We start from the raw sequence: 25,221 nt of genomic DNA, 5'->3' as shown, positions 1-25,221 counted from the left end.
GCACTTTCCAATTTACAGTAGCTATTACAGTGAAAGAATACCATGCTATTGTTTGAGGAGAGTGCACAGTTATGAACATGAAAAGTTATTAACCTGTTATGGTATAGGGGGCAGTATTTTCATGGCCGGATAAAAAACGTACCCGATTTAATCTGGTTACTACTCTTGCCCAGAAACTAGAATATGCATATAATTAGTAGATTTGGATAGAAAACACCCTTAAGTTTCTAAAACTGTTTGAATGGTGTCTGTGAGTATAACAGAACTCATATGGCAGGCCAAAACCTGAGAAGATTCTATACAGGAAGTGCCCTGTCTGACAATTTGTTCTCCTTCTAGGGCATCTCTATCAAAAATACAGCATCCCTGCTGTAATGTGACATTTTCTAAGGCTTTCATTGGCTCTCAGAAGGTGCCAGAAAGTGGAATGAGAGCTCTCCAGTCTCTGGGCGAAAAACAGCAGAGTTTTTGTGAGTGGTCCTGCTGAGAACAATGACACTGGAGCGCGCGTGCACGAGACGACTCCATGTTTTTCTTTCAGTGTTTGAACGAATACAACATCGCCCGGTTGGAATATTATCGCTATTTTACGAGAAAAATAGCATAAAAATGTATTTTAAACAATGTTTGACATGCTTCGAAGTACGGTAATGGAATATTTTGAATTTTTTTGTCACGAAATGCGCCGGCACATCACCCTTCGGATAGTGACTTGAACGCTCGAACAAAACGGAGCTATTTGGATATAACTATGGATTATTTGGAACCAAACCAACATTTGTTGTTGAAGTAGAAGTCCTGGGAGTGCATTCTGACGAAGAACACCAAAGGTAATTCTATTTTTCTTATAGTAAATCTGAGTTTGGTGAGTGCTAAACTTGCTGGGTGTCTAAATAGCTAGCCCTGTGATGCCGGGCTATCTACTCAGAATATTGCAAAATGTGCTTTCACCGAAAAGCTGTTTTAAAATCTGACACCGCGATTGCATAAAGGAGTTCTGTATCTATAATTCTTAAAATAATTGTTATGTTTTTTTTGTCAACGTGTATCGTGAGTAATTTAGTAAATTCACCGGAAGTTTCGGTGGGTATGCTAGTTCTGAACATCACATGCTAATGTAAGAAGCTGTTTTTTGATATAAATATGAACTTGATTGAACAAAACATGCATGTATTGTATAACATAATGTCCTAGGAGTGTCATCTGATGAAGATCATCAAAGGTTAGTGCTGCATTTAGCTGTGGTTTTGGTTTTTTGTGACATTATATGCTTGCTTTGAAAATGGCTGTGTGATTATTTTTGGGAGGGTACTCTCCTGACATAATCTAATATTTTGCTTTCGTTGTAAAGTCTTTTTGAAATCGGACAATGTGGTTAGATACAGGAGAGTCTTGTCTTTAAAATGGTGTAAAATAGTAATATGTTTGAGAAATTGAAGTTTTTGCATTTTTGAGGTATTTGTAATTCGCGCCACGCTCTACCATTGGATATTGTTGAGGAGTTCCGCTAGCGGAACGTCTGTCCCTAACAGGTTTTAATAAACAAATTAGCCACATTTGGGCAGTCTTGATGCAACATTTTTAACAGAAATACAATGGTTCATTGGATCAGTCTAAAAAGTTGCACATACACTGCTGCCATCTAGTGGCCAACATCTAAATTACAGCTGGGCTGGAATAATACATTATGGCCTTTCTCTTGCATTTCAAAGATGATGGTACAAAAAAAGAATGGTTGTTTTTTTCTTTGTATTATCTTTTACCAGATCTAATGTGTTATATTCTCCTACATTTCTTTCACATTTTCACAAGATCTTTAATTAAGCGGTTTTAACATAATGACTGTATTAGAATGAATGGAACGGTATCAGACACATCAATCACATGTTTTCCATGTGTTCAATATACAGTTCCATGTATTCCATTCCAGCCATTACAAAGAGCCAGCTGTCCTCATATATCTCTGCCCACCAGCCACCACTGATAAGGACATCAAACATGTTAAAAAAAATGATGAGATAACACACAAGCCTTCTACGGTATAACTACGGCACAAAATGGCTGCCTGGTCGCTGGGCTATAGAGAGGCAGACCCACCGACTCCATGAAACTGAGCAGGGCCTCCTTGTTCCTGAGCCACTCTGGGTAGAGCTCCTCTTCAGAAGGGAACTTGTCACAGCCCAGCTCCACCGTAATCTCCAGACAGTTAGTGTGGAGGTAGTTAAAGTCTGACATGCCTACGGTACCGGAGAAGTAGAGAGTTAGGATACACACACACACACACACACACACACACACACACACACACACACACACACACACACACACACACACACACACACACACACACACACACACACACACACACCGTGTATATATATACACGAGACACACAGGTACTGACTAGACACACAGTTAACAGACAGCGAGACAGGAATAAGAGGGGGAGGTTAAGGAGAGGAGAAGGAGAGGAGGAGAGGAGACAGAATGTTATGAGGAGGAGGAGGAGACAGAATGTTATGAGGAGGAGGTGGAGGAGACAGAATGTTATGAGGAGGAGAGGAGGAGACAGAATGTTATGAGGAGGAGGAGGAGACAGAATGTTATGAGGAGGAGAGGAGGAGACAGAATGTTATGAGGAGGAGAGGAGGAGACAGAATGTTATGAGGAGGAGAGGAGGAGACAGAATGTTATGAGGAGGAGGAGACAGAATGTTATGAGGAGGAGAGGAGGAGAGGAGGAGAGACAGAATGTTATGAGGAGGAGGAGACAGAATGTTATGAGGAGGAGAGGAGGAGAGACAGAATGTTATGAGGAGGAGGAGGAGGAGGAGGAGAGACAGAATGTTATGAGGAGGAGGAGGAGACAGAATGATATGAGGAGGAGGAGGAGGAGAGGAGGAGGAGGAGGAGGAGGAGGAGGAGGAGGAGGAGGAGGAGGAGAGGAAGAGGAGGAGGAGGAGGAGGAGAGACAGAATGTTATGAGGAGGAGGAGGAGGAGGAGGAGGAGGAGGAGGAGAGACAGAATGTTATGAGGAGGAGAGGAGGAGAGACAGAATTTTACGAGGAGGAGAGGAGACAGAATGTTATGAGGAGGAGAGGAGGAGACAGAATGTTATGAGGAGGAGGAGACAGAATGTTATGAGGAGGAGAGGAGGAGACAGAATGTTATGAGGAGGAGGAGGAGACAGAATGTTATGAGGAGGAGGAGGAGGAGAGACAGAATGTTATGAGGAGGAGAGGAGGAGACAGAATGTTATGAGGAGGAGGAGAGGAGGAGAGGAGGAGATATAGAAGGTTCCGTACCCCCTGGGAAGCTGTACCACAGAGCTCCGTTGATGATGCCTCCGCTCCTGATGAAGGACGCTCCACACCTAGAAATATACAATATATATGTCATCTAGCAGTAATGTTATGAGGAGGAGAGGAGGAGGAGGAGGAGGAGGAGACCTCTGACACAATATATAGGTCATGTAACAGGGGGTAATATAATCATTCATAATAATAGCTAGGAATATAATCACCTCTCTGTGTTGTTGTCGGCCATGCTGGCGTGAGAGTCTGCGTACGTCCGGGCCAGCTGCTTAAACGCCTGCAGAGAGGGACACAGTCAAACTCTTCAAAATGGCTTTTTCTGGCCTGGGAACAGAAGAGGGTTTCACACCTGACATAAATGATGTGTTCGTCACAAATAGCACTATGGGTCCAAAGTAGTGCACTAAATTCGAAATAGGGTACCTGGTGGTCAGCTGAAAGACAGGGTACCTGTTGGTGAGGTGTAGGACAGGACAGGGTACCTGTTGGTCAGGTGTTGGACAGGACAGGGTACCTGTTGGTCAGGTGTAGGACAGGACAGGGTACCTGTTGGTCAGGTGGAGGACAGGGTACCTGTTGGTCAGGTGTTGGACAGGACAGGGTGCCTGTTGGTCAGGTGTAGGACAGCGTACCTGTTGGTCAGGTGTAGGACAGGGTACCTGTTGGTCAGCTGGAGGACAGGACAGGGTACCTGTTGGTCAGGTGTAGGACAGGACAGGGTACCTGTTGGTCAGGTGTAGGACAGGGTACCTGTTGGTCAGGTGTAGGACAGGACAGGGTACCTGTTGGTCAGGTGGAGGACAGGGTACCTGTAGGTCAGGTGTAGGACAGGACAGGGTACCTGTTGGTCAGGTGTAGGACAGGGTACCTGTTCATCAGGTGTAGGACAGGACAGGGTACCTGTTGGTCAGGTGGAGGACAGGGTACCTGTTGGTCAGGTGGAGGACAGGACAGGGTACCTGTTGGTCAGGTGTAGGACAGGACAGGGTGCCTGTTGGTCAGGTGTAGGACAGGGTGCCTGTTGGTCAGGTGTAGGACAGGACAGGGTACCTGTTGTTCAGGTGTAGGACAGGACAGGGTACCTGTTGGTCAGGTGTAGGACAGGGTACCTGTTCATCAGGTGTAGGACAGGACAGGGTGCCTGTTGGTCAGGTGTAGGACAGGACAGGGTGCCTGTTGGTCAGGTGTAGGACAGGACAGGGTGCCTGTTGGTCAGGTGTAGGACAGGACAGGGTGCCTGTTGGTCAGGTGTAGGACAGGACAGGGTGCCTGTTGGTCAGGTGTAGGACAGGACAGGGTGCCTGTTGGTCAGGTGTAGGACAGGACAGGGTACCTGTTGGTCAGGTGTAGGACAGGGTGCCTGTTGGTCAGGTGTAGGACAGGACAGGGTACCTGTTGGTCAGGTGTAGGACAGGGTGCCTGTTGGTCAGGTGTAGGACAGGACAGGGTGCCTGTTGGTCAGGTGTAGGACAGGGTGCCTGTTGGTCAGGTGTAGGACAGGACAAGGTACCTGTTGGTCAGGTGGGGACAGGGTACCCGTTGGTCAGGTGTAGGACAGGGTACCTGTTCATCAGGTGTAGGACAGGACAGGGTACCTGTTCATCAGGTGTAGGACAGGGTACCTGTTCATCAGGTGTAGGGGAGAACATCCTCTCTTCATAGAGGTGTCTAGAGAAGTCAAAGGGATAAGAGATCACCAGCTCTCCACCATGGAGGCTAGCAGACTGGACAAACGGCACAGACCTGATCCACTTCATCACTGCATAGGTCTCTGAAGCTACCTGAGAGACGACAGGAGAGAGGGGAAGATGAGAGAGGAGAAGAGAGGAGAGTTTTTCCCTGTCCAAGCAGCAGGATCAGCTGTCTATTTCTTCACAAACAGCAGACAACAGTTATTCAGAGGATGACCACCTCGCACCATCTGAGTGACATGAGAGAGATGGGTGTTTTCCCCCTTCACAGATCAGGACCAAAATACTTACATTATTAATCAGATCAGGTAAATTACACATATCCCTTACCTGTACCTTACCTTACCTTACCTGTACCTTCCCTTACCTGTACCTTCCCTTACCTGTACCTTGCCTTAACCTGTACCTTACCTTACCTGTACCTTACCTTACCTGTTCCTTCCCTTACCTGTTCCTTCCCTTACCTGTACCTTCCCTTACCTGTACCTTCCCTTACCTGTACCTTCCCTTACCTGTACCTTCCCTTACCTGTACCTTACATGTACCTTGCCTTACCTGTTCCTTCCCTTACCTGTACCTTACCTGTTCCTTCCCTTACCTGTACCTTCCCTTACATGTACCTTGCCTTACCTGTACCTTCCCTTACATGTACCTTCCCTTACCTGTACCTTACATGTACCTTGCCTTACCTGTTCCTTCCCTTACCTGTACCTTACCTGTACCTTCCCTTACCTGTACCTTCCCTTACATGTACCTTGCCTTACCTGTACCTTACATGTACCTTGCCTTACCTGTTCCTTCCCTTACCTGTACCTTACCTGTACCTTCCCTTACCTGTACCTTCCCTTACATGTACCTTGCCTTACCTGTACCTTACATGTACCTTGCCTTACCTGTTCCTTCCCTTACCTGTACCTTACCTGTTCCTTCCCTTACCTGTACCTTCCCTTACATGTACCTTGCCTTACCTGTACCTTGCCTTACCTGTACCTTACCTGTTCCTTCCCTTACCTGTACCTTCCCTTACCTGTTCCTTCCCTTACCTGTACCTTACCTGTTCCTTCCCTTACCTGTACCTTCCCTTACCTGTTCCTTCCCTTACCTGTACCTTACCAAACAGTAGGAATGTCCTGTACCTTACCTTACCTGTACCTTACCTGTTCCTTCCCTTACCTGTTCCTTCCCTTACCTGTACCGTCCCTTACCTGTACCTTACCAAACAGTAGGAATGTCCTGTACCTTACCTTACCTGTACCTTACCAAAACAGTAGGAATGTCCTATACCTTACCTTACCTGTACCTTACCAAACAGTAGGAATGTCCTGTACCTTACCTTACCTGTACCTTACCAAAACAGTAGGAATGTCCTGTACCTTACCTTACCTGTACCTTACCAAAACAGTAGGAATGTCCTGTACCTTACCAAAACAGTAGGATTATCCTGTACCTTACCAAAACAGTAGGATTATCCTGTACCTTACCAAAACAGTAGGATTATCCTGTACCTTACCAAAACAGTAGGATTATCCTGTACCTTACCAAAACAGTAGGAATGTCCTGTACCTTACCAAAACAGTAGGAATGTCCTGTACCTTACCAAAACAGTAGGATTATCCTGTACCTTACCAAAACTGTAGGATTATCCTGTACCTTACCAAAACAGTAGGATTATCCTGTACCTTACCAAAACAGTAGGATTATCCTGTACCTTACCAAAACAGTAGGAATGTCCTGTACCTTACCAAAACAGTAGGATTATCCTGTACCTTACCAAAACTGTAGGATTATCCTGTACATTACCAAAACAGTAGGAATGTCCTGTACTTTCCAACATCAACAGAAAGCTAATTTCCCATTCCATCTGAGATGTACCTACACCTGAGGGACTTGCTATAGAGATGCTAGTTAGATCCCTCATGTGTACACACCTCTCCAATGAACCTCACTGGCGCCATCCCACTACCGACACCAATGTAGCAAGACGTTGATACATACCTTACCAAACCAGTAAGAGTCTGGGATGGGGATGTGGTCGGTGCGGAAGCGTTTGATCCTACGATTCCGGTAGAGAATAGACGTCAGGTCAGGAAAGTTCCGGTTCAAGTCTAGGTTCTGAGCGTTGGTGCGACCCACCGTCCAACCGTTGAGCTCGTGACCCTACACAAACACACAGAGGGTAAAGGTCGTGACCCTACACAAACACACAGACGTAGAAACACGCACAGAGGGTAAAGGTCGTGACCCTACACAAACACACAGAGGGTAAAGGTCGTGACCCTACACAAACACACAGACGTAGAAACACACACAGAGGGTAAAGGTCGTGACCCTACACAAACACACAGACGTAGAAACACACACAGAGGGTAAAGGTCGTGACCCTACACAAACACACAGAGGGTAAAGGTCGTGACCCTACACAAACACACAGAGGGTAAAGGTCGTGACCCTACACAAACACACAGACGTAGAAACACGCACAGAGGGTAAAGGTCGTGACCCTACACAAACACACAGAGGGTAAAGGTCGTGACCCTACACAAACACACAGACGTAGAAACACACACAGAGGGTAAAGGTCGTGACCCTACACAAACACACAGAGGGTAAAGGTCGTGACCCTACACAAACACACAGACGTAGAAACACGCACAGAGGGTAAAGGTCGTGACCCTACACAAACACACAGACGTAGAAACACACACAGAGGGTAAAGGTCGTGACACTACACAAACACACAGACGTAGAAACACACACAGAGGGAAAAGGTCGTGACCCTACACAAACACACAGAGGGTAAAGGTCGTGACCCTACACAAACACACAGACGTAGAAACACACACAGAGGGTAAAGGTCGTGACCCTACACAAACACACAGACGTAGAAACACACACAGAGGGTAAAGGTCGTGACCCTACACAAACACACAGACGTAGAAACACACACAGAGGGTAAAGGTCGTGACCCTACACAAACACACAGACGTAGAAACACACACAGAGGGTAAAGGTCGTGACCCTACACAAACACACAGATGTAGAAACACACACAGAGGGTAAAGGTCGTGACCCTACACAAACACACAGACGTAGAAACACGCACAGAGGGTAAAGGTCGTGACCCTACACAAACACACAGACGTAGAAACACACACAGAGGGTAAAGGTCGTGACCCTACACAAACACACAGACGTAGAAACACACACAGAGGGTAAAGGTCGTGACCCTACACAAACACACAGACGTAGAAACACGCACAGAGGGTAAAGGTCGTGACCCTACACAAACACACAGACGTAGAAACACACACAGAGGGTAAAGGTCGTGACCCTACACAAACACACAGACGTAGAAACACACACAGAGGGTAAAGGTCGTGACCCTACACAAACACACAGACGTAGAAACACACACAGAGGGTAAAGGTCGTGACCCTACACAAACACACAGACGTAGAAACACACACAGAGGGTAAAGGTCGTGACCCTACACAAACACACAGACGTAGAAACACACACAGAGGGTAAAGGTCGTGACCCTACACAAACACACAGACGTAGAAACACACACAGAGGGTAAAGGTCGTGACCCTACACAAACACACAGACGTAGAAACACACACAGAGGGTAAAGGTCGTGACCCTACACAAACACACAGACGTAGAAACACACACAGAGGGTAAAGGTCGTGACCCTACACAAACACACAGACGTAGAAACACACACAGAGGGTAAAGGTCGTGACCCTACACAAACACACAGACGTAGAAACACACACAGAGGGTAAAGGTCGTGACCCTACACAAACACACAGACGTAGAAACACACACAGAGGGTAAAGGTCGTGACCCTACACAAACACACAGACGTAGAAACACACACAGAGGGTAAAGGTCGTGACCCTACACAAACACACAGACGTAGAAACACACACAGAGGGTAAAGGTCGTGACCCTACACAAACACACAGACGTAGAAACACACACAGAGGCTAAAGGTCATGACCCTAGACATGGTTCAACACCACACGACCCTGCAGGTCCATGACGGGGAGGAGTGAAGAGTGAAGCATCATGGGTAATTGGAAGACATGGAAGTCACGTCGATGAGAAGAATGTGATTGGACAGGATGAATATAAGAGGTCAGGAGTGTTTCGTTGACCATGTGACCCGGAAGAGGGCCCAGAAATTTTCCCAGTCAAGTCACATGATCGTTCCCTATACAAGGCATAATTTAGGGACAGACTATGTAATCCGTCTGGAGAGAACAAGTTGTCCAGTAAATATTTTTTTATTTAAAACCTTTTCTTTAACTAAACAAGTCAGTTAAGAATAAATTCTTATTTAAAGTGACGGCCTACCCCGGCCAAACCCGGACGACGCTGGGCCAATTGTGCGCCGTCCTAAGGGATTCCCCATCACAGCCGGTTGTGATATGGCCTGGATTCGAACCAGGGTGTCTGTAGTGACACTTCTGGGACTTTGATGCAGCGCCTCAGACGGCAGCGCCACCCGGGAGTCCGGTCAGTAGTTGGACAGGACATGACATGCTGTTTCTGTGAAGAAGATGGCCCAGAAATCCCTGGTTTGACAACATGATGATGAAGAGAATAGAGCTTCCCACTGCCAGCTGTTGAGGAAAACAACAACTAGACGTTCTATCTATTAAACATATACTATTTGTAATTTTAATAAAAACATTTTTTGGGGATTTCTATCAGTGTTATTTCTTCGACGTTAAACACAGTTACAAAAATAAATAAATGGCACTGCATTTCCATGACAACAGTCTTACTGACTGCCCTTGTTGATTGGTTAAGGACACTATCACTCTGTCTCTCTGGTAGTGGGAGGGGCTGAACCAATAGGAGAGCTCAGGTAGATGATAGGCAGTTGGAAAAGAGACAAGCTTAGAAAGAGAGTGCCCCAACACATGCTGTCACAGACGCTATATAATGGAGAAGATAGGAGGTGTGGCCTCTTTCTATCTCTACGCGGCGGTTGGTCGGACCCGGCTTCGACGTTTTTTTTATTTATTTGTGATTTACTTCCTGGTTGTGGTGTGGTTGTTGTTCCGGGTCGTTGCTATCCTCTACCTCGGCGGCCGCCAGCTCGTAACCGTCGGGGTTCATGGATGCCAGGATGTGGATGCGCGTGGTGTTTACGAGCGTCTGGATACGCTGGTTGCCAAGGAGATACTCGGAACACAGGTACTGGGCCAGGTAGAGCAGCAACTGACGACCCAGGACCTCGTTGCCATGCATGTTGCCAACCAACTTGATCTCTGGTTCCACTGAGGAGGGGGGAGATGGGGGAGTAAGGAGGGGGTGAGAGACACAGGAAAGGAATTGCTCAAGACAAAACCTGTGTCAAAGTTCATCTTAGAAGACACAGGAGGTCCTCAACTAGCCCTGTACCAATAGGATTTAAGACACAGGAGGTCCTCAACTAATAGGATTTAAAACACAGGAGATACTCAACTAACCCTGAACCAATAGGATTTAAGACATAGGAGATACTCAACTAGCCCTGTACCAATAGGATTTAAAACACAGGAGATACTCAACTAGCCCTGTACCAATAGGCTTTAAAACACAGGAGATACTCAACTAGCCCTGTACCAATAGGATTTATAACACAGGAGATACTCAACTAGCCCTGTACCAATAGGATTTAAAACACAGGAGATACTCAACTAGCCCTGAACCAATGGGCTCCCTAGCTGACTTGCCTCATTGCTGTGCATTTCAAACCCCAGAAATCATTACACACTCACGCAGTTCGTGCCCTCCGGGGTTGTCTGTGAACTCTATGGCCAGGAGGTCTTTCCCCTCTGTGCTGCGTCCGATACTGTAGATATACAGACACACAGATCAGTAGTTTATCCATCCCTGAGGGGATATTTCCTGTCAAAGTAAACAGCAGCACAACACAGGCAGTACCTGTAGGTGCGGGAGATGTGAGAGCACTTGGCAGCAGTCCTCTTCAGAACGCTGTACATCTGGGCGTTGGAGTGGTACGTGAACTGAATGATGGTGGAAGGTTCGTCTGGAGACAGGTTGGAGAAAGCCACTTCCTGTCTGGCTGAGAGGGGGAGGGTGAAGGAGGAGGGAGGGGGGGAGATAGGGAGGAAGGGGGTGGGAGATTAGCTGAATTGATCATAACTGGTTTTCTGAAACACATTTTAAAACTCTTCGGGATCGGTGTCCCTTCCACGGGACAGTTGAGCTAACGTAGGCTAATGCGATTAGCATGAGGTTGTAAGTAACAAGAACATCTCCCATGACATAGACATATCTGATATGGGCAGAAAGCTTAAATTCTTGTTAATCTAACTGCACTGTCCAATCTACAGCAGCTATTACAGTGAAATAATACCATGCTATTGTTTGAGGAGAGTGCACAGTTTTGAACATGAAAAGTTATTAATAAACAAATTAGGCACAATTGGGCAGTCTTGATACAACATTTAAACAGAAATGCAATGTTCATTGGATCAGTCTAAAACGTTGCACATACACTGCTGACATCTAGTGGCCAAAATCTAAATTGCAGCTGTGCTGGAATAATACATTATGGCCTTTCTCTTGCATTTCAAATATGATGATACAAAAAAATACAGAAGAATGGTTGTTTATTTTCTTTGTATTATCTTTTACCAGATCTGATGTGTTATATTCTCCTACAATCCTATCACATTTCCACAAACTTCAAAGTGTTTCCTTTCAAATAGTACCAATAATATGCATATCCTTGCTTCAGGTCCTAAGCTACAGGCAGTTAGATTTGGGTATGTCGTTTTAGGCGGAAATTTTAAAAAGGGGCGGACACACATTACGATTGCTCCGATGTTTCGTCCATGTCATGTTAAATTACTTGATAAGCTCTTTCAAATACATTTGTAATGTATCTAGGAACTAAAAATGCACTCCGTCCAAACTAGCTTTTCAGGTATTTGTGAATGCTAAGACAGGGTAGAATGTATGTTTAATGTGTAAAAATTATATTTGTGTTACAGTACAGTAAAAACTCTTATTTTGTAAGACAGGGTAGAATGCATGTTTAACATGTTAAAATTCAATTTGTGTTACAGTACATTAAAAACTCTTATTGTGTAATTATTGTATATTCAACAAGTTTTTTTTTTAACGTGTACAATTCCGGTAGGGCTACCTCTTAACGGGGCCAGCGGGTCGTGACAGCCTTCCTGTTCGCTGGCGAAGAATCGGTCACAGTCGAGGAAGTAAGGCCACGCCATGTCGATGCCCTCGAACGCGTGGCCACACCCCTTCCTCACCGCCTCACATGCACTGCGGCACGACTTTAGAAGAAGAAGAAGAAGGAGGGGAAGGAGGGGAAGGAGGAGGGGGAGAAGGAGGGGGAGAAGGAGGGGGAGAAGGAGGGGAAGGAGGAGAAGCAGAATACTGTATTAATCTATACAAAATGGACACCCATCCTGTATCCAACCCCTCTAGCACACACACCTTGACTGGTGCGAGGCTGGAACTAAATGTGCTAGCTGGGACACACCTTGACTGGTGCGAGGCTGGAACTAAATGTGCTAGCTGGGACACACCTTGACTGGTGCGAGGCTGGAACTAAATGTGCTAGCTGGGACACACCTTGGCTGGTGCGAGGCTGGAACTAAATGTGCTAGCTGGGACACACCTTGACTGGTGCGAGGCTGGAACTAAATGTGCTAGCTGGGACACACCTTGACGGGTGCGAGGCTGGAACTAAATGTGCTAGCTGGAACACACCTTGACGGGTGCGAGGCTGGAACTAAATGTGCTAGCTGGGACACACCTTGAGGCTGGAACTAAATGTGCTAGCTGGGACACACCTTGACGGGTGCGAGACTGGAACTAAATGTGCTAGCTGGGACACACCTTGGCTGGTGCGAGGCTGGAACTAAATGTGCTAGCTGGGACACACCTTGACGGGTGCGAGGCTGGAACTAAATGTGCTAGCTGGAACACACCTTGACGGGTGCGAGGCTGGAACTAAATGTGCTAGCTGGGACACACCTTGAGGCTGGAACTAAATGTGCTAGCTGGGACACACCTTGACGGGTGCGAAGCTGGAACTAAATGTGCTAGCTGGAACACACCTTGACGGGTGCGAGGCTGGAACTAAATGTGCTAGCTGGGACACACCTTGAGGCTGGAACTAAATGTGCTAGCTGGGACACACCTTGACGGGTGCGAGGCTGGAACTAAATGTGCTAGCTGGAACACACCTTGACGGGTGCGGGGCTGGAACTAAATGTGCTAGCTGGGACACACCTTGAGGCTGGAACTAAATGTGCTAGCTGGGACACACCTTGACGGGTGCGAGGCTGGAACTAAATGCGCCAGCTGGTACACACCTTGACGGGTGCGAGGCTGGAACTAAATGTGCTAGCTGGGACACACCTTGACTGGTGCGAGGCTGGAACTAAATGTGCTAGCTGGGACACACCTTGACTAGTGCGAGGCTGGAACTAAATGTGCTAGCTGGGACACACCTTTTCTGGTGCGAGGCTGGAACTAAATGTGCTAGCTGGGGCACACCTTGACGGGTGCGAGGCTGGAACTAAATGTGCTAGCTGGGACACACCTTGAGGCTGGAACTAAATGCGCTAGCTGGTACAAACCTTGACGGGTGAGAGGCTGGAACTAAATGTGCTAGCTGGGACACACCTTTTCTGGTGCGAGGCTGGAACTAAATGTGCTAGCTGGGACACACCTTGACCGGTGCGAGGCTGGAACTAAATGTGCTAGCTGGGACACACCTTGACTGGTGAGAGGCTGGAACTAAATGTGCTAGCTGGGACACACCTTGACCGGTGAGAGGCTGGAACTAAATGTGCTAGCTGGGACACACCTTGACGGGTGCGAGGCTGGAACTAAATGTGCTAGCTGGGACACACCTTTTCTGGTGCGAGGCTGGAACTAAATGTGCTAGCTGGGACACACCTTGAGGCTGGAACTAAATGCGCTAGCTGGTACACACCTTGACGGGTGCGAGGCTGGAACTAAATGTGCTAGCTGGGACACACCTTGAGGCTGGAACTAAATGCGCTAGCTGGTACAAACCTTGACGGGTGCGAGGCTGGAACTGAATGTGCTAGCTGGGACACACCTTGACTGGTGAGAGGCTGGAACTAAATGTGCTAGCTGGGACACACCTTTTCTGGTGCGAGGCTGGAACTAAATGTGCTAGCTGGGACACACCTTGACCGGTGCGAGGCTGGAACTAAATGTGCTAGCTGGGACACACCTTGACTGGTGAGAGGCTGGAACTAAATGTGCTAGCTGGGACACACCTTGACCGGTGAGAGGCTGGAACTAAATGTGCTAGCTGGGACACACCTTGACGGGTGCGAGGCAGGAACTAAATGTGCTAGCTGGGACACACCTTGACTGGTGCGAGGCTGGAACTAAATGTGCTAGCTGGGACACACCTTCACTGGTGCGAGGCTGGAACTAAATGTGCTAGCTGGGACACACCTTGAGGCTGGAACTAAATGTGCTAGCTGGGACACACCTTGACTGATGAGAGGCTGGAACTAAATGTGCTAGCTGGGACACACCTTGAGGCTGGAACTAAATGTGCTAGCTGGGACACACCTTTTCTGGTGCGTGGCTGGAACTAAATGTGCTAGCTGGGACACACCTTGAACGGTGTGAGGCTGGAACTAAATGTGCTAGCTGGGACACACCTTGACGGGTGCGAGGCTGGAACTAAATGTGCTAGCTGGGACACACCTTGACTGGTGCGAGGCTGGAACTAAATGTGCTAGCTGGGACACACCTTCACTGGTGCGAGGCTGGAACTAAATGTGCTAGCTGGGACACACCTTGAGGCTGGAACTAAATGTGCTAGCTGGGACACACCTTGACTGATGAGAGGCTGGAACTAAATGTGCTAGCTGGGACACACCTTGACTGGTGCGAGGCTGGAACTAAATGTGCTAGCTGGGACACACCTTGACCGGTGCGAGGCTGGAACTGAATGTGCTAGCTGGGACACACCTTGACTGGTGAGAGGCTGGAACTAAATGTGCTAGCTGGGACACACCTTGACCGGTGTGAGGCTGGAACTAAATGTGCTAGCTGGGACACACCTTGACGGGTGCGAGGCTGGAACTAAATGTGCTAGCTGGGACACACCTTCACTGGTGCGAGGCTGGAACTAAATGTGCTAGCTGGGACACACCTTGAGGCTGGAACTAAATGTGCTAGCTGGGACACACCTTGACTGATGAGAGGCTGGAACTAAATGTGCTAGCTGGGACACACCTTGACTGGTGCGAGGCTGGAACTAAATGTGCTAGCTGGGACACACCTTGACTGGTGAGAGGCTGGAACTAAATGTGCTAGCTTGGACACACCTTGACCGGTGAGAGGCTGGAACTAAATGTGCTAGCTGGGACACACCTTGACCGGTGTGAGGCTGGAACTAAATGTGCTAGCTGGGACACACCTTTTCTGGTGTGAGGCTGGAACTAAATGTGCTAGCTGGGACACACCTTGACTGGTGCGAGGCTGGAACTAAATGTGCTAGCAGGGACACACCTTGAGGCTGGAACTAAATGTGCTAGCTGGGACACACCTTGAGGCTGGAACTAAATGTGCTAGCTGGGGCACACCTTGAGGGGTGAGAGGCTGGAACTAAATGTGCTAGCTGGGACACACCTTGAGGCTGGAACTAAATGTGCTAGCTGGGACACACCTTGAGGCTGGAACTAAATGTGCTAGCTGGGACACACCTTGACTGGTGCGAGGCTGGAACTAAATGTGCTAGCTGGGACACACCTTGAGGCTGGAACTAAATGTGCTAGCTGGGGCACACCTTGACGGGTGAGAGGCTGGAACTAAATGTGCTAGCTGGGACACACCTTGACTGGTGAGAGGCTGGAACTAAATGTGCTAGCTGGGACACACCTTGAGGCTGGAACTAAATGTGCTAGCTGGGACACACCTTGACCGGTGTGAGGCTGGAACTAAATGTGCTAGCTGGGACACACCTTGACCTGTGAGAGGCTGGAACTAAATGTGCTAGCTGGGGCACACCTTGACTGGTGCGAGGCTGGAACTAAATGTGCTAGCTGGAACACACCTTGACCGGTGAGAGGCTGGAACTAAATGTGCTAGCTGGGACACACCTTGACCTGTGAGAGGCTGGAACTAAATGTGCTAGCTGGGGCACACCTTGACTGGTGCGAGGCTGGAACTAAATGTGCTAGCTGGGACACACCTTGAGGCTGGAACTAAATGTGCTAGCTGGGACACACCTTGACTGGTGAGAGGCTGGAACTAAATGTGCTAGCTGGGACACACCTTGACGGGTGCGGGGTTGGGTAGGTCTTGGCAGCGCGGGGCGAGGACGGAGCACCCCAGCAGACGGATGTCAGGGGAACACTCCCCGTTGAGGAGACCATGGATCACAGAGAGGAGGAGGTACTCAGCTCCAGACTCCACCTCATGACGAGACCGCTGACCTAGAATGTTAGGGAAGATAGTCCTGAGGAGAGAGGAGATGAGCAATTGATCAATTGGTTGATTGGTCGATCTGTCGATCAGTCTGTCGTTTGAGTGGTCTGTTAATCTGTGGATCTGGCGATCAGTCTGTTGAACAGTCAATCAATCAGGTCAATCAATCAATCAATTATTTAATCAATTAGTCAGTTAGTCGATCAATCTGTGAATCAGTCAAGTAGATGAGGACATATTGGTCATGTTTTTTCTCAAACAAAGTGATTCTCTTCCATTTCCATGTGGGAAATATCTTCACCCTAGGGTAAGGGAGGGAACCCCCTATGGGCCCAAGTCAAAAGTACTGCACTACATAGGGAATAGTGTGCCAGTTGGGTTGCACACTGTGAGGGAAAAATGATGTATTCACCTTATTTGTTTTCTATGTAACAATTATTTACTTAACGAACAGTAAGATATTTCTGTCCTGCTAATGCTGTGTTTTATGGTCTCCACTCTAACACCCTGCAGCTAGTCTCGGTGTTGAGGACATGGGTTCTACTAGAGAGAGCTTGAAGCTGACAATTGATTTGTGTTGGTGATAAAAACCTAAAAGCCAGCATTCTATAGACAAGATGTGGTGTGTGTGACTCCAGATAGAGAGAGCCTGGAAGAGTTAAGAGCAATGCCTCATCGTCTCATCTTCCTGGCATCTGGGAAACTAAGTCAAATACCATCCTGCGTAGATAACAACGGTGGCTTATGGGAAGGTTAGAAGTGACTGACTAAGCAATCTTGGTATCAGCTATATAAAAACTGTGCATCGTCTGTGAAGGCTAGACTCTCAGTCTAACAGTCAGTGAAGACTGGTGGGCTGACGGTCTCATTGCTGCAATAATTCAATCGATATTAAAATAAAGATGATCGTTTGAAGAAATGACCAAGAACAAGTCTCTCTCGGTATTGAATTTTCACAACAACACTCTGTCTATAGTAAGGGAGGGTAACCTGAAGACTCACCTGGAGTAGTCCAGGTCGTTGCAGTAACCCAGGTTAATCTCTGAACACACTGCTGCAGTGGAGAGAGGAGGGAGGAGGGTTAGGGGTAAGAGGAGTAACCCAGGTTAATCTCTGATCACACTGCTGCAGTGGAGAGAGGAGGGAGGAGGGTTAGGGGTAAGAGGAGTAACCCAGGTTAATCTCTGATCACACTGCTGCAGTGGAGAGAGGAGGGAGGAGGGTTAGGGGTAAGAGGAGTAACCCAGGTTAATCTCTGATCACACTGCTGCAGTGGAGAGAGGAGGGAGGAGGGTTAGGGGTAAGAGGAGTAACCCAGGTTAATCTCTGATCACACTGCTGCAGTGGAGAGAGGAGGGAGGAGGGTTAGGGGTAAGAGGAGTAACCCAGGTTAATCTCTGATCACACTGCTGCAGTGGAGAGAGGAGGGAGGAGGGTTAGGGGTAAGAGGAGTAACCCAGGTTAATCTCTGATCACACTGCTGCAGTGGAGAGAGGAGAGAGGAGGGTTAGGGGTAAGAAGAGGACACAACATTTTGGAACATTCAGATAGAAATATGTTATGTAGAACAAACATGCTTCTCTGACACGTAGAACTAGGAGTCATGGAATTTCTATCTGCATTGTTGGACAACGTTTGGCAACTGAACCTGGTCACACTTTTGTAGGACTTACTTAAGACCTAAGGGACTTTACCCAGCTAGCAGCACATTTGGATCCTTGGAAGTTGTCGGAAAGTACGTTTTTGGTTTCTCATTCGTTCAACGAAGACATAGGCTTCCTGACATGTAAAATGGAACATTTTGCCTGTTCTTGGAACATACATTTTTAGGTTGCAGGGAGATTCTGAGAACGTTGCAGGGAGTTTCTGAGAACGTTGCAGGGAGGTTCTGAGAACGTTGCAGGGAGGTTCTGAGAACGTTGCAGGGAGGTTCTGAGAACTTTGCAGGGAGGTTCTGAGAATGTTGCAGGGAGATTCTGAGAACATTGCAGGGAGGTTCTGAGAACGTTGCAGGGAGGTTCTGAGAACGTTGCAGGGAGGTTCTGAGAACGTTGCAGTTAGGTTCATTTTAAAAGGCTGATTGATCATTAGAAACCCCTTTTGCAGTTATGTTAGCACAGCTGAAAACTGTTGTCCTATTTAAAGAAGCAATAAAACTGGCCTTCTTTAAACTAGTTGAGTATCTGGAGCATCAGCATTTGTGGGTTCGATTACGGGCTCAAAATGGCCAGAAACAAAGAACTTTCTTCTGAAACTCGTCGGTCTATTCTTGTTCTGAGAAATGAAGGCTATTCCATGCGGGAAATTGCCAAGAAACTGAAGATCTTTTACAACGCTGTGTACTACTCCCTTTACAGAACAGTGCAAACTGGCTCTAACCAGAATAGAAAGAGGAGTGGGAGGGCACAACTGAGCATGAGGACAAATACATTTCAGTTTCTAGTTTGAGAAACAGACACCTCACAGGTCCTCAACTGGCAGCTTCATTAAATAGTACCCGCAAAACACCAGTCTCAACGTCAACAGTGAAGAGGCGACTCCGGGATGCTGGCCTTCTAGGCAGAGTTCCTCTGTCCAGTGAAGAGGCGACTCCGGGAGGTTGGTCGTCTAGGCAGAGTTCCTCTGTCCAGTGTCTGTGTTCTTTTGCCCATCTTAATCTTTTCTTTTTATTGGCCAGTCTGAGATATGGCTTTTTTATTTGCAACTCTGCCTAGAATGAATTTGTTTTTAAATAACATTCTCTGAACGTTACAAAGTAAAAAAAAAAATTAACAGTACATATCTCTGTTATCTCCTGAAGTGATATCTATATTACTGTATTTTACATCATCCCAGACAGACAGGTGACCGTACAGAACATCCCCCCCACAGGTCCTAACTAATGTTCCTGCCCTCTCTGAGACTACTGAGGTGTTCCAAACGGCACCCTAGTCCCTATGGCCCCTGGGCAGAAGTAGTGCACTATATAGTCAACAGTCTGCCATTTGGGATGCACACAGACATCTATGTACAAGCTTGTTCCATCCTGCTACATTTGCATGTAAAGGAATTTGATTCTGTTAAAGGGTACCGCCAATAAACAGAATATATAGACAATAAACAGAATATATAGACAATAAACAGAATATATAGACAATAAACAGAATATACAGACAATAAACAGACTATACAGACAATAAACAGAACATACAGACAACAAACAGAATATACAGACAATAAACAGAATATACAGACAACAAACAGAATGAACAAAATATACGGACAATAAACAGAATACACAGACAGACAATAATCAGAATATACAGATATGTACAGTTGAAGTTGGAAGTTTACATACACCTTAGCTAAATACATTTAAACTCAGTTTTCACAATTCCTGACATTTAATCAGAGTAACAATTCCCCTTCTAAGGTCAGTTAGGATCACCACTTTATTTTAAGAATGTGAAATGTCAGAATAATAGTAGAGAGAATGATTTGTTTCAGCTTTTATTTCATTCATCACATTCCCAGTGGATCAGAAGTTTACATACACTCAATTAGTATTTGGTAGCATTGCCTTTAAATTGTTTAACTTGGGTCAAACGTTTCGGGTAGCCTTCCACAAGTTTCCCACAATAAGTTGGGTGAATTTTGGCCCATTCCTCCTGACAGAGTTGGTGTAACTGAGTCAGGTTTGTAGGACTCCTTGCTCGCACACGCTTTTTCAGTTCTGCCCACACACTTTCTATAGGATTGAGGTCAGGGCTTTGTGATGGACACTCCAATACCTTGACTTTGTTGTCCTTAAGCCATTTTGCCACAACTTTGGAAGTATTCTTGGGGTCAATGTCCATTTGGAAGACCCATTTGCGACCAAGCTTCAACTTCTGACAGATGTCTCGAGATGTTGCTTCAATATATCCACATAATTTTCCCTCCTCATGACGCCATCTATTTTGTGAAGTGCACCAGTCTCTCCTGCCACATAGCACCCACACAACATCATGCTGCCACCCCCGTGCTTCACGGTTGGGATGGTGTTCTTCGGCTTGCAAGCCTCCCTCTTTTTCCTCCAAACATAATGATGGTCATTATGGCCAAAAAGTTATATTTTTGTTTCATCAAACCAGAGGACATTTCTCCAAAAAGTACGATCTTTGTCCCCATGTGCAGTTGCAAACCGTAGTCGGGCATTTTATGGCGGTTTTGGAGCAGCGGCTTCTTCCTTGCTGAGTGGCCTTTCAGGTCATGTTGATATAGGACTCGTTTTACTTTGGATATAGATACTTTTGTACCTGTTTCCTCCAGCATCTTCACAAGGTCCTTTGCTGTTGTTCTGGGATTGATTTGCACTTTTCGCACAAAAGTGCGTTCATCTCTAGGAGACAGAGCGCGTCTCCTTCCTGAGCGTTATGGCGGCTGCGTGGTCTCATGGTGATTAAACTTGCGTACTATTGTTTGTACAGATGAACGTGGTACCTTCAGGCATTTGGAAATTGCTCCCAAGGATGAACCAGACTTGTGGAGGTCTACAATTTTTTTTCTTGGCTGATTTCTTTTGATTTTCCCATGATGTCAAGCAAAGAGGCACTGAGTTTGAAGGTAGGCCTTGAAATACATCCACAGGTACACCTCCAATTGACTCAAATGATGTCAATTAGCCTATCAGAAGCTTCTAAAGCCATGACATCATTTTCTGGAATATTCCAAGCTGTTTAAGGGCACAGTCAACTTAGTGTATGCAAACGCCTAACCCACTGAAATTATGATACATTGAATTATAAGTGAAATAATCTGTCTGTAAACAATTGTTGGAAAAATTACTTGTGTCATGCACAACTAATTTTAAGCGACTTGCCAAAACTATAGTTAGTTAACAAGAAATTTGTGGAGTGGTTGAAAAACTAGTTTTATTGACTCCAACCTATGTGTATGTAAACTTCCGACTCCAACTGTAGGTGTATTGACACAAATCCACATGTGGTATGTACACTATAAACACTGTAAGCTACAGTGTACTGCTATACGGTTGACATAGACTATCATACATAAGATATTTTTTACAATCCATATTTACATGTATTTATTTTCTTATAAGAATAAAAACGGCAGTGAACACTTACGTTTTTCTTCATCTGGACCATTGTTGCATCTTCCTGCAAAATACAAAATACAGAACACATCATAACAGAAATACATGTAGCCTACTGCAGTGGTTCTATAACCTCTCCTGGAGAACCCCCAGACTTTATGCAGCCTACTGCAGTGGTTCTATAACCTCTCCCGGAGAACCCCCAGACTTTATTTAGCCTACTGCAGTGGTTCTCTAACCTCTCCTGGAGAACCCCCAGACTTTATGCAGCCTACTGCAGTGGTTCTCTAACCTCTCCTGGAGAACCCCCAGACTTTATGCAGCCTACTGCAGCGGTTCTCTAACCTCTCCTGGAGAACCCCCAGACTTTATTTAGCCTACTGCAGTGGTTCTCTAACCTCTCCTGGAGAACCCCAGACTTTATTTAGCCTACTGCAGTGGTTCTCCAACATCTCCTGGAGAACCCCCAGACTTTATTTAGCCTACTGCAGTGGTTCTCTAACCTCTCCTGGAGAACCCCCAGACTTTATTTAGCCTACTGCAGTGGTTCTATAACCTCTCCTGGAGAACCCCAGACTTTATTTAGCCTACTGCAGTGGTTCCCCAACCTCTCCTGGAGAACCCCAGACTTTATGTAGCCTACTGCAGTGGTTCCCCAACCTCTCCTGGAGAACCCCAGACTTTATGTAGCCTACTGCAGTGGTTCTATAACCTCTCCTGGAGAACCCCCAGACTTTATGTAGCCTACTGCAGTGGTTCTATAACCTCTCCTAGAGAACCCCCAGACTTTATGTAGCCTACTGCAGTGGTTCTATAACCTCTCCTGGAGAACCCCCAGACTTTATGTAGCCTACTGCTGTGGTTCTATAACCTCTCCTGGAGAACCCCCAGACTTTATGTAGCCTATTGCAGTGGTTCTCTAACATCTCCTTGAGAACCCCCAGACTTACCATGTACAGTGGGCTCCAAAATTACTGGCACCCCTGACTGGCAATGCACAAACAATACTTTTAAAAATATAAACAATATAATTATAGAGATAAACTCAAAATACCAACGTGTGAGAAATACTGGACTTTATTAATGTTTCATTGGAACCAACCAAAATCATACAATTATTTAATACAAAATAAATTTAACCAAAATCAAGGTTTCATAATTATTGGCACTCCTCATTTAGTACTTAGTGCAACCACCTCTGGCAGGGATAACAGCATGGTCTTTTCCTGTGATGTTTGACAAGGTTAAGGAACACATTTGGAGGGATTTTGGACCATTCGTCTATGTAGATCCTTTCAAGATCCTTCACATTCTTGGGTTTGCGCTTATCAACTGCCCTCTTCAACTCAGCCCACAGGTTTTCTATTGGATTGAGGTCCGGAGACTGAGATGGCCATGGCAGAACATTGATTTTGTTGTCACAGAACCATTTCTGTGTGGATCTTGAGGTCTGTTTCGGGTCATTGTCTTGTTGGAAAGTCCACCTACGGCCAAGTCCCAGCCTTCTGGCAGAGGCAACCAGATTGTCAGCCAAAATTGCCTGATACTTGGTGGAATTAATTATACTATCAATCTTAACCAGTGCCTCTGGACCTCTGGAATTGAAACAGCCCCAAAACATCACTGACCCACCACCATATTTCACCGTGGGTATGAGGTGCCTCTCCTTGTATGCATCTCTGTTTCGACTCCAAACATACCGATGCTGTATCTGACCAAAACGTTACATTTTGGTCTCATCTGACCAGAGCACATTCTTCCAGTCATAATTTAAATGACGTTTGGCAAACTCCAAGCGCTTGCGTCTGTGTCTTGGGGTCAGAAGGGGCTTTCTTCTGGCAACCCTTCCAAAGAGCCTGTGGTTGTGGCTTCTGATGGTGCTTTTTGAAACCTGGTGACCTCAAGATGCCACCAAGGCCTGCAATTCTTTCACAGTGATTCTTGGGGATTTTGTTGCCTCTCTCACCATCCTCCTCTCTATCCTGGGGGGTAAAATGCCCTCTATCCGTGAGGTTTTCAACTGTTCCATATCTTTTGAATGTTTTAATAATTGCCCTGACAGAGCTCAGTGGTATAATATAATAATATATAATACAGAGCTCAGTCATATATTCAATCGTTTGTGGATCTTCTTGTAGCCGTTACCAGATTTATGAAGGTCTACGACCATCTGTCCCTTTTGAACTGCCAGTTCTTTTGTTTTCATCATGGTGTTGGATGACAGCGGGATATTGCATGTGTGTTACCTCATTTTTATACCCTAGTGAAACAGGAAGTGATGTAATGGCTCAATATAGTTCCTTAAGACTTAGATAAACTTAAATAAGTGGAATTTAATTTGTGGTTTAATTTTGGTAGATGTTATTTACAATAATCTTTAAGGGTGCCATTAATTGTGAAACCTTGATTTGGAGGACATTGATTTTTAATTAAATCAATAAATTATTTTCGTTGGTTCCATTGAAACATTAATAAAGTACAGTATTTCTCACATGTTGGTATTTTGAGTTAATCTCTATAATTATATTGTTTATATTTGTTTAAGCATTGTTTGTGCATTGCCAGTCAAGGGTGCCAGTCATTTTAGAGCCAACTGTATTCACCCCCTTTGCTATGAAACCCCTAAATAAGATCTGGTACAACCAATTAACTTCAGAAGTCACATACTTAGTTAAATAAAGTCCACCTGTGTTCAATCTAAGTGTCACATGATCTCAGTATACGTACACCTGTTCTGAAAGGCCCCAGAGTCTGCAACACCACTAAGCAAGGGGCACCACCAAGCAAGCGGCACCATGAAGACCAAGGAGCTCTCCAAACAGGTCAGGGACAAAGTTGTGGAGAAGTACAGATCAGGGTTGGGTTATAAAAAAAAATCTGAAACTTTGAACATCCCACGGAGCACCATTAAATCCATTATTAAAAAATGGAAAGAATATGGCACCACAACAAACCTGCCAAGAGAGGGCCGCCCACCGAAACTCACGGACCAGGCAAGGAGGGCATTAATCAGAGAGGCAAAAAAGAGACCAAAGATAACCCTGAAGGAGCTGCAAAGCTCCACATCAGAGATTGTAGTACCTGTCCATGGGACTACTTTAAGCTGTACACCACACAAAGCTGGGCTTTACGGAAGAGTGGACAGAAAAAAGCCATTGCTTAAAGAAAAAAATAAGCAAACACGTTTGGTGTTCACCAAAAGGCATGTGGGAAATTCCCCAAACATATGGAAGAAGGTACTCTGGTCAGATGAGACTAAAATTTAGCTTTTTGGTCATCAAGGAAAACGTTATGTATGGCGCAAACCCAACACCTCTCATCACCCCGAGAACACCATCCCCACAGTGAAGCATGGTGGTGGCAGCAGCATCATGCTGTGGGGATGTTTTTAATCTGCAGGAACTGGGAAACTGGTCAGAATTGAAGGAATGATGGATGGCGCTAAATACAAGGAAATTCTTGAGGGAAACCTGTTTCAGTCTTCCAGAGATTTGAGACTCGGACGTAGGTTCAGGTTCCAGCAGGACAATGACCCTAAGCATACTACTAAAGCAACACTCAAGTGGTTTAAGGGGAAACATTTAAATGTCTTAGAATGGCCTAGTCAAAACCCAGACCTCAATCCAATTGAGAATCTGTGATATGAGTTAAAGATTGCTGTGCA

General features: G+C 46.1%; 1 protein-coding gene across 2 annotated transcripts in view; it reads right to left on the bottom strand.

The window, feature by feature from the left end:
• Window positions 1–25,221, bottom strand: part of LOC115189480 (carboxypeptidase Z) — a 34,002-nt gene that overhangs the window by 7,100 nt on the left and 1,681 nt on the right. Inside the window, exons 2-13 of one of the 2 annotated variants that reach the window (XM_029748096.1) lie at window positions 21,589–21,621; window positions 17,486–17,537; window positions 16,331–16,514; window positions 12,180–12,327; window positions 10,949–11,090; window positions 10,783–10,856; window positions 10,055–10,299; window positions 7,001–7,162; window positions 4,937–5,095; window positions 3,524–3,591; window positions 3,306–3,373; window positions 2,098–2,237 (exon numbers count right to left, since the gene is read on the bottom strand). In XM_029748096.1, the coding sequence (XP_029603956.1) occupies window positions 2,098–2,237; window positions 3,306–3,373; window positions 3,524–3,591; window positions 4,937–5,095; window positions 7,001–7,162; window positions 10,055–10,299; window positions 10,783–10,856; window positions 10,949–11,090; window positions 12,180–12,327; window positions 16,331–16,514; window positions 17,486–17,537; window positions 21,589–21,621 (1,475 nt within the window). The remainder of the gene's footprint in view (window positions 1–2,097; window positions 2,238–3,305; window positions 3,374–3,523; window positions 3,592–4,936; window positions 5,096–7,000; window positions 7,163–10,054; window positions 10,300–10,782; window positions 10,857–10,948; window positions 11,091–12,179; window positions 12,328–16,330; window positions 16,515–17,485; window positions 17,538–21,588; window positions 21,622–25,221) is intronic. The other variant, XM_029748097.1, reaches the window with a different exon arrangement.

Source organism: Salmo trutta, unplaced genomic scaffold (genome assembly GCF_901001165.1).
Source record: "Salmo trutta unplaced genomic scaffold, fSalTru1.1, whole genome shotgun sequence".
Classification (NCBI taxonomy): domain Eukaryota; kingdom Metazoa; phylum Chordata; class Actinopteri; order Salmoniformes; family Salmonidae; genus Salmo; species Salmo trutta.
This window is presented reverse-complemented; position numbering and strand designations above follow the sequence as displayed.